This window comes from Sorex araneus, chromosome X, assembly GCF_027595985.1.
Source record: "Sorex araneus isolate mSorAra2 chromosome X, mSorAra2.pri, whole genome shotgun sequence".
Taxonomy (NCBI): Eukaryota; Metazoa; Chordata; class Mammalia; order Eulipotyphla; family Soricidae; genus Sorex; species Sorex araneus.
In genome coordinates this window covers 195,758,459-195,769,120 of record NC_073313.1, presented here as the reverse complement: position 1 = coordinate 195,769,120, position 10,662 = coordinate 195,758,459, and the positions used below count along the sequence as shown (strand labels likewise).

At 36.0% G+C, this 10,662-nt stretch overlaps 1 protein-coding gene across 8 annotated transcripts in view; it reads right to left on the bottom strand.

The window, feature by feature from the left end:
- Positions 1–271: 271 nt before the first annotated feature.
- SLC4A10 (solute carrier family 4 member 10) overlaps positions 272–10,662 on the bottom strand; it is a 277,439-nt gene continuing 267,048 nt past the window's right edge. For 7 of the 8 annotated variants that reach the window (XM_055119947.1, XM_055119950.1, XM_055119952.1 and 4 more), the window contains 2 exons: positions 8,165–8,281; positions 272–2,338 (listed from right to left, as the gene is read on the bottom strand). In XM_055119947.1, the coding sequence (XP_054975922.1) occupies positions 2,272–2,338; positions 8,165–8,281 (184 nt within the window). In that variant the 3' untranslated portion in view covers positions 272–2,271. Of the gene's footprint in view, positions 2,339–7,270; positions 7,310–8,164; positions 8,282–10,662 lie in introns of all 8 variants that reach the window. The other variant, XM_055119951.1, reaches the window with a different exon arrangement.

Sequence of the window (10,662 nt, the reverse complement as noted above, 5' to 3'; positions counted from 1 at the left end):
TAATGATCTTGGAAGCTCTGACTGGTCATAGAAAGTACGCCATTTTTACCCACATAACTTCTGTGTGTAAAGATGGAGAGATACATTATAACTGATGACTCATGATTTTCTGGTCATAAAAGTTCAAATAGTTGGACTATTTGTAAAATGTCTACCTCACTGAGTTTTTTAACATTTTGGGTGTCTAAATTGAAAGATTTTTCTTAATCAGAATAATCTACATTGATTAACTGACTAATATTATGGGAATAAAGAGACAAGACACTACACCACAATTTAAAATGTGCAAGGAAATTAGGCTATTTATTTCCACATAACATTTCTTAGTTGTGAAAAAAACACAATATCCGAGTCACATTTTACACATGACTTAAACTCTGCAATAAATTACATTCAAGATATTCAGAAATTTTAACCAGGATTCTAAAATTAAGAGGAAACATACATTTTTTTCTTATAAATTATATGATTTTAAAATACTAGGATTAACACAGGGATAGCATTAAAGTTTACACAAGAACAAAACAACTATAAAATGCTTAAAATACAGAATTTCCTTGGATATGATTATGTGTTCAAATATGTGTGATTATGAGAAGGTTTTAAGTCATGATGATTATATTTAAAAGAACAATTATTCATATTTTAAAACACTACAGACTGTTTTGGGGACTAACTGACATGTATAGTTAGACCATAAAACAATAAAAAGGTTTTACAATATAGAATCTGAATTATAAAATACACAAAGGCAGCACTTTTGGAATGGGAAGTTTCTGTATTTCACCATGGCACTTACAAACACAAACTTTATTAATTGCAAATTCATCTTTTCATATTTTAGCACTTACATTCCATAACAGATTATTTTTGAAAGACTGTGAAAGGAATTTTTCAGAAGGTATCAAAATGTTAAGCCTAATGGAGCTTTTATTGTTGTTGGTTTTTCCCTCATAAGATTAATCACAAGAGGATTTACTTTTACTTTTTTTTAATATGTGCCCTATACTTGAAGTATGTAATTAATAGTTTTGAGAAATAATAGGACTCTGAATTATTATAACATTAGACACTGAAGTGTTGTAAAATATTGATAATTACTGGTCATTCTTGGGAAACAAGAACACTATGATATTTATTCTTTATTCATTTCACATATATTTAGAATGAAATGAAATGCTATATCTTTAGTAATACTCAACAGTTCTTCACTTGCCTTCTTATAAAGATGGATTCTTTCATATATATTAAAATATCTACAGATCTTCTCCTCAAAAAGACTCTGAAACTTTTATTTAAAAGATTAATTTTCCACAACATGCATTTAAATAGTGGAAAGAGCTATGTAGGGAAAAAATAATAAGCAAACTGGGGACTGGTCTGTCTAACCTTACAATATTATTCAGAAGCAGCATTAAGTAGAACACAAGCTCTAGCAGCAAAATTCCATGTACAGTTATTTAACAGAGTCCACAAATATGTATATGATAGGCTTATTCAGAAAACATCTGGTGTTAATGAAAGATAAAGTCAACAGCATATTTATGATAGAGGTTTATATTGAAAATCTCACAAAACTTGTAAAGTTTTTCTAACGCATTTCATACAAGCCTAGTATTTGATCATGTAATCACAATTTGTATTTCAAAGCAAATACTACTTGACTTTTCATAATACTGTGATTCTTTTAGACAAGTTGTGGACAGGTTTGTATATATTTCTTTCAAATTACTAAGTTTCAGTAATATAGAAATCCTTAAGTATTAAATGTATCATATTAAATAAAGTAAATGCATAAATACAATTATTAAAAATGCTTTCAAGCTAGTTTTTTGATTTGGGTCTTTTGAAGCAAGTCACTAATGCTAAGCTTAAAAAATAAAACATTAGGCTACCTTTCAAAATTCCTCTGAGTAAAATTATCAGGTATCTTCAGATCACCAAAATAGGAAAAATACAAACTAGGTAAATATGACTTATCTCTTTAAGAAAGCTATTGCTCTCACAAAACTAACAATGAGAATCCCCTGTTTATAAATGTCTAACATAGAGCAAGGAATACAGTTTCTTGCATTAGCTATTGTATATGCTCACAAGTTTGTCTCACTGCTCAGAAGTTTAAACACAGAAATGAAACAAGTATTGCACTACTTACAGTATGAAGGTGGATTTGGACCAAGAGACAGAATTTACAATACATGATCAAAGCAGTTTTATTAATAATTGTGGCACTCTTCTCAGATATATGTGAAAAATAAATTGAAGATCAAGTCATAGACAAGTCTCCCTGTCAACACCTTTCCCTGAGTCAGCTTTCTTCTCTTTTCGGCTTTCAATGCTACGAGGGAAAAAAAGAAGGAGAAATGTATTACTGCAATCCTGTATGGCTACTGTGATATCTGCTTGCTCAGACACAGAACCCATCAACCCCAAAGCACAACAAGGGCCCTTAGGCATTGCTCTTTCATGCTGGGAAGCATAGATAGATAACAACAATTAAAATCCTCTGCTCTTTGTATAACAGAAACCAACAACTGCAGAAATGGGTAAATCCAAAGAGCACAAACTAAAAAACAAAACCAGATATTTTTAAAAAACAATTTCAGGAGCATGCAAGATCAATACTAGGGTCCTTGTTTGGGGAATGAATCATTAATGATTATTGAAAATGCCACTCATGCCCCCAACTTAAATATAGAACTGACACTCTAAATGTCACAAGGGAGATGTCGCAGCAAGTAGTTCTGGTCATTGGCTTGTCCTTTGTGTATGGCTCAGACCTCCTCTTTGGTGAGGACTGCATGATGGTCAGCAGACACATATTCACTGGTCTATAAGAGGGCACCCCACCTCTGTGCTCCATATACCCATGCTGTCTCTTCATAGACAAACCCTCCCTTGCCCTGCTGATCAAAGGAACAATGTGTTACCTCACTCCTTCTAGAACAAATTCACTCCCGAGCAACTTCTGTTTGATCACATTCTTAATTAGCTTTATTAGTGTGCAAACTGGTAATGCAACTATACTATCCTTATTTGTGCATTTTTAAATATTTTCACTATTTAATTTCCTACTCTCACGGTGAGATTTTTGTTGGAAAACCCACATTATGCGCCACATGTATGAAGTTCACATTATGAGTGCCTTGCTTCAGGAAGGGCAGAAGGATTTTCAAACATGGGTCAGGTCCTCCATGCTTGAAGCCTCTCTGTAACCTTCCCGCTGCTGACAGGAAAGAGGAATTTAGCTGGCCTCTGAGGCCCTGGAATGAAAGAATCCACCACTTTCCACTGTTAACTTTGGTCCTTAAGGTGAATGTTAGAAACTGTTGATGGTGGGGAAACCCATAGTTTTATAACTCTTCTACAAGTAATAAAGTGAAAATTGCTCCCCCCACAGTTTGTTTTTTTTCTGATGAGGCCTCCTGTGCAGTTTTCTTAGTGGTCAATAACTTAGACACATTCTAAGAGTGTGCTTTTGAAATTGTTTTTCCTCCAATTCAAGCTAGAAACAGCCCTTCTCAGTTGTCACCACCACCCGGCACCATCAGGTAAGAAGTGCCGGAGCTTCTGCCATCTGTGGCACGCTGCCAGCGCTGCGAGCTGGTGTGAGCGAGTCTCTGTGGCACCCGGGTTTATGCCTGCCACACTTCTCAGCACACACCACTTACAGGTCAGAGCAACGCAACTTTTTTTTCCCTTTTCTTTTCTCCTTCCATGAGAAGAGATGACAGTGTGCACATGATGTGTTGAGCGTCTTAACTCTGTATTTTTAACTCCTCTATCTGTATGACTCACTTTCTTCTACTTTAAGTTCCTTTCAGATGACAAGTTCTTGCTACCCTACTTCCAAAATTAACTTTCCTTAGCCCCTACCTGGCTCTCCATCTCTCTGTCAAACAAAGCCAGGGACAAAAGGCTACATGTGATGGGAGAAAACTCTGGACTGGGAGTAAGATTATGTTCAGTTCTCAAAAGTGAAAAAGCCCGAAGACCCACACTAGTTATTTGATCCCCCTGGAACTTTGGTTTCCTTATTTGCAAACTACTTTTTGCCTAGATGGCCTCTAAGTTCTCTTGCAGCTCAGCTATCAGAATTCTGAAGTGCTTAATTCCAATTTCAATGCATTGTTTGAAAGATAGAATACAGTTGTATTTTATTTAATGTCAGATAAGCCTTCTGAGAAATATGTTGCTAGGAAATTCTGTTGTCTGAATGTCACTGCCTTCACATATGAATACTTGAGAGGTATAAGCAACTATACACCTGGGCTGTATATAGGGCCCACTGTCTTAAATGTGGTTTTTCCTTGACCAAGATGTTGTTATGTCCCAGAAGTGTGAATATGATCCCATCTGTAGGAAATTGTGGGGAAAGAAACATACTGGTCTCTATATCTGCACAATTCCTATATGCACAGTACTCTTTTTTTTACAACCTGTTGATAAATGAGCAAATTCCCAAGGCCATTGTTAGTCATCAAACACTAAAATACAATCAGAACATTAAGTGGATTCATAGGTTGGCTAACTCCTTATGTTCTACTTTGGTCAAACTGGATATTTGGTTATAAAACAGTAATTGGTTAAATGTCTAGATACTGCACTCTTTGAAACCAGTGGTTTGGGTATAACATCATATTTCAACAAACTCTGAAGGAGAAAAGGTGTATCTGACTGAAGACTTTTATGAAAACTATTATAAATATAAATATTTGTACTGCATGCATATAAATTTCTTAATCCTATTGCATAACTTTATTTCAATTTGAAACTAACTCTTACAATTATATTCATGTATTTAGTGAACATATATCATTGCTATTATAATAACTACATTGAAAGTAAATAATGTGTCAGATACTCTGCAGAGAAATATGGATACAAGATGGACAAGACAATTACTCTATCCTTAAATGTGATAATCTAAAAGATAAGGGAGCAGCATTTCAAGAGAAAGCAAACAGTAGTCCATTTCCTTCATGCTTCTAAACATCTATGAAGTTTAAAATTTTAAGTAACACTGAAACAGTTATAAGGAGCAACATTTACCAAGCAGGCATAAGAGGCCAGGCTTAGGAAATCAGGACAAAGAAGAATTGAGAGTAGAGGAAGGTAGTGGTAGTGGGGATCTGGATGGAGGGAAGCAGCGAGGGCTGTCCTAGAGCCTTGCCTCTGTCACAAAGTGAAACCGACATTCATTCTCTAGCTTTGCCAAGCACCTGCCCAAGGAACACTGATCTTAGGTACTAGTTTAAAAAGAAGAGCAGTTATTCATCTATTCTGAAACAATATAATTTCTTTCATGACACCTATTTCAACAAATCCATTCAATAAGCTTCAGAGGAAATTGCCACGTGTATGTATAGCTCTGTTGAACCAGGATCAAAATTAGACATCCCACAGATGGGGTGGAATTTGCAATTAGCTCTTGGATCCTCTCTCTGTTAAGCTGGATAAAAAGAATTTTAAAAACAAAAGAATGGAATATTGATAATATCAATATTACTTCAAACTCTATTAAGGAAAGGTTTATATCCAGTCTTCTCTTATAGGCACAGAGGCCTTTGGAAAAAGGGCTGAATGGAAGCAACTAAGGGTGGGGTTGGATATTCTCCCACAGATACTCTATAAAGTACAAATATTTCATAGTTCCTGATCATCCTTTAAAGTCTTGAACTAACATGTAGATACAGGAGTGACTTTGGAATAGGACTGGTGTTATTCACATTTATGGTTTAGGGATTTCTGTAAGCTACAACCATTAAGTCTTTCTTATGAATTTTGAAGCTGAAAGATGGCCACCAACAATGTGAAGAAAGTTGGGTAAACGTTCTTGCACAGTAGTTTGAACCCCATGTTATTAGATATTATATTCAAAATATTAGTTACAATTATATTCACGAAAACATAAAATATAAACATCACATTTAAAATTGTACCTGCTTAAAGCATAGGATTAATTCTCAAAAGTTTATCATTCTGGGAAGTAGTCTAGACACTTTTAAAAAGTAACTAGGATTTTCTGGCAAAAAAAGCATCATACATTTATTATTTGCTTTAAGGAGTACCTAAGTATCTTGACATAAATTTTTTTTCTTGAACCAAAGTAAAACAGAGGAAGAGTTTGGACTATGTTTCATATAGAACTAGACATAGAATTTATAAGAATAAAAACCATATACTAGCTCAAGCACCTCAAACTCTCCACATACTTTTCATGACAGGGTTTTAATTTTATCTCATACATCTGAGATTTACTTTTTAAAAAATCAAAGAAATGTAATATTTTTAATTTAATAGAGACTCTAGAAGCACATATTTCAATGGATTTGAGAAATTAGTATCTTCATATCTGATTTTCTTTCAATATTTCCAACAAATCTGAATTACTGTATTGATGACTACCACACTGAAGTAGGCATCTTTAGAAAAGGAAGATAAAAGAAAGACAGGATAAAATCCCATTTTTGCTTGGACCTAGTAAAGAAATAAAAGAAGACTTTAAAGCTTTGTTTTAAGATAGAAAACGCCAACAAAGACATGGAAAGAAAGAGCCTATTGTATTATTATATTAGCTTCCTTTGGTTGAAGGTTATAAGCTAGTGTTGAAAGTAGGAGAGTGTGTGGAGAGAGAGAGAGAGAGAGAGAGAGAGAGAGAGAGAGAGAGAGAGAGAGAGAGAGAGCAACAGAGACAGAGACAGAAGCTAATCCTTAGCTTTTCCTGGGCGAAGCAACACATCCACTGTTTGGGATAGAGATGACACTGAAGCAACATGCCATTTTGGGGGGACAAAAACCAGCAACAAGAGAGAGATTTTTCAGAAGCTAAAGTATCCTACTTTTCTAGCCCATTTTCTTGAATATTTCTCATGAAGTCAGATAACACTTACAGGTTTGGAAGCATGGAAGAATATAAATGGAAGCTCCCAACTTTGCAGTTTCTTCATTAAAAACATACATTCTCTTTCCAATATAGAAATTTGATGTCATTACTAAATAAAGTTCTGGAGATCTGTTGATTTTATGTATGATTCATTTGTAAAAGTCATGTGAGGAAAAGGTTTACTCAATTTTCAAGCCCTCTAAAACAGCTGAGTAGTTATAGAAACACCATAAACAGTCTGGTGGTGGATCTGAGCCAAGACTCTCCATGCCTTTTGCCTCCCCAAAACTCATACAGAGAACATAGGCTGACCAGGTTTCTAGAAGACACCATTTAACAGAGGGAAATGCAACCAAGGAGTAGGTTTGAGGGGGTGGGTCTTACCTTTGGGAAAGCAGCTTCTAGAGTGATTAGGAAGGGGAGCTTATGGCAAAAAATGTAATATAAAAATTAAGTAGAAAAAGTTAATTTTAGGTCATGAAAATAAAGAAAATTTATCATTATACACTGTCCCAAATCCCTCAATCACTCTTTAGTAAGAAGAAATATTAGCATTCACATAGAGATTTTTCTTCAGATCATCATCTAAGAAGACTGGATGGTGAGAACTCTTCATAAATTAAAAAAAAATCAGTTGGTGCTCAAATACTTTAATTCATAAATTTCTGTAGTGACACTTGGAAATTATGGAAACATTCTTTCCCCAGCATGCATTTGAAACAATCATCCTCAGATACAGGAGTTGTTTATAATGTTTGCATGCAGAGAATAAGAATTACTAGAAATTTTTAGAGCTAAAATGTCTGGGGGTAAGGAGGTTAGGAAATATTTCAAGGGTTCAGAATAGTGGACTGGAGATGTATCATAAAACATCATTGCATGTTACATTAAAAAGTGCAATGGGGAAATGTAAAATTGCTCATACATTTAAGAGGGTGTTGGGAAATGGGTTAAACAGGTAAAATTGGTAAAAAAGGAGAGCAAAAATATTCTACTGAAAAGAGTAGGACAAAATTAATGTTCAAAACTGCTGTGCATCGAGACTCATTTATGGCACCATTTCTCCCCACTTAAACATTTTTGGAGTAAGCTTTTAATTTGCTGGGGAAATGTTGAAAATACAACAGATATGATCATCATAATTACTATTCACTTTCAAAAGAATTGTCTGAGGTATTTAAAATACATATTGGGTTGGATCTAATATTCTCTGCTAATGGATGCATGTCCTAAAATGATTCAGACTAGTATAAATTCATAACATTTTAGAATTCAAACCTTTTAGAAGGAAAGCTTGACTCCTTATCTTTTGAGTTATCAGCAGTAATCAGAAGGTTCCTCCACAAGGCAGTCTTTGACATTTCATCAGAAATATTGATTACAGATGGATCATCTCTAGATAGGAGTTTACCCAAAATGAAATGACAAACATTAAATAAGTAACAATTATCTAGTTATAGAAACTAAATAAAGACCATCTTGTATATTTGTACAGTACTTTTGATCATTAAAATTTGACTAGCAGGGGCTGGAGTGATAGCACAATGGGTAGGGCGTTTGCCTTGCATGGGTTCGATCCCCGGCATCCCATATGGTCCCCCAGGCACTGCCAGGAGCAATTCCTGAGTGCAAAGCCAGGAGTAACCCCTGAGTATTGGTGGGTGTGACCCAAAAAGCAAAAAAAAAAAAAAAAAAATTGACTAGCAGTGGCTGGAGCGGTAGCACAGCTGGTAGGGCAATTTGCCTTGTACGCAGCTGATCTGGGTTTAATTGCCAGCATTCCATATGGTCTCTCAAGCACTACCAGGAGTAATTCCTGAGTGCAGAGACAGGAGTAACCCCTGAGCATCGCTGGGTGTGAGGCAAAAAAAAAAAAAAATTGAGAAGCACTGGATAGTTCCCTCTGTTATAGTAAAACAATCTGTGAGGATAGAAAATCTAAACGAAAGATTCTACTTATAAAGAAATGGATTTTAACTACAGTTTTCCTTACCCATTTCAAATGACAGTTATGAAATTCTGAGTTTGCAGTGTCTTACATCTAATAGTCTCAAAGATCACCTTTGATCTTTTAAGAAGATCACCTTCCTTGTCAGATTACATAATATATCCCATTGTAGGATAACATAGCCTCAGGTAGTTTAGGTTTATTGGGTTACTCCCATTACAGTGCTCCTATTCCTCTTTGTTTATTTATAGCTTCTTTCTTAGTGTTCTGTTGACTTGTAAATGATGTTTTTCTCTTCTCCTTGAGTCCTTCGCATAGTTTATTCAGAGCAAGTCCTTTTTGTATGGACACAGGAAGACTTAACAAATGTTATGCTTTTGTAACCTGGGAATCATTTGACTCTACATGATATTTTCCTCCAGGGCATCTGTTCTCTTGACCTAAGCCTCAGCTGCCCTTACTTCCTAGCACCCCCAAAGCACGGTCCCGATGGGGGACGAGAAGTACCCAGGGCAAGCGGTGAGTTGTGTGCTACCCTGGCATTGAGATGGGCCTGGCCAAAGTGCCTAATGCTTAACTATAAGTTAAGAGCTTGATCATGGACAAATGCTGTCATGATCCAAACAGTGATAACTAGATTTGGACCCTGCTAGGGTGAGGAATGGTTAATCTGGCCTGAGTGCTGTGGTCTGAGTCTGTGACAAGATGTTGCCAGGAGAGCTGCTTGCAAGCCTCAATATATCCCTTGCTATGTCCATACAAAAATAACTAGTATTAAGATGTTAATAAGTTCCTGGACTAAGGAAAAGAAAAAAACCTTAAGAGTGAGGAAGGGCTTTGGAATGCCCTGCCCTCAGGAAGGGCTTTCTTATGTTGATTTTGCTACCTGGCTGGGTGTAGCCTAGAAGGCAAGGTGGCGGTAATTGATCCAGAGAGAGACCGGAGCTGGGAGTGCGGGAGATGAGAGAGATGGAAGATTGAATAAACGGTAACTAATCAGCAACCAGCTTGGTCCTCGTTCTTCCTTCGCCTTTCCTTAACCACTGGCCGTCCCGATCCAGTCCACACACGGTGGTTCCAGAGCACCGAACGCGGGTGGTGAGACAGAGCCGCCCGGAGAGCCCGCGAGTGCACTCGCCCCTCGGCGTTCCTTAGTTTTTTACATCCCATGAAGAGTTAAATTCAAGTAGATGGTCTGTAATACCCTCACTCTCAGGTCTCATGAGCTGTTTCTTCCTTTTCAGCTATAATGCCTTCTAAATCTTCTGGAAAATGTAGGCTACCCTTGGGAACTTTTTATTACTCTTCTGTCATCCTGTAATGTCTTTATAAGGGCCAATCATTTATTTTATTAAAATACACCTGATACTAGTCTTTGCTGACTATTAATATGTCAATTTGATGACATATTAATGAGGGTCTCTCATATGACCCTCATATCACTTTTTGTTCTTGTTGCATTTTTTACTATTTCAGATGCTATATATATGTATACACACATATATATGTGTGTATATACCCATATATATGTGTGTACATATTTACATATTTATATTGCTTTTTTAGTTATTTTCTATCTCCCCTTACCTCCATTCTTTTGGACAAGCTTCATTTGGACAAAGATTCTTGACCATTGTCCACTCCTATTATCCCAAGACCTAGACAGAGACTAGCAGACAGAGCCTAGCAGATATTTGTTGAACAAATGAATGTAGTCTACAAGCATATTTGACAGATCTTCTCAAAAGGTTGGGGTGGGATAAGGCAGGTACAATAGCTTGCAATATCAGAATTTATGTTATACTGGGAGCTTTCTTCATGTTTTAAA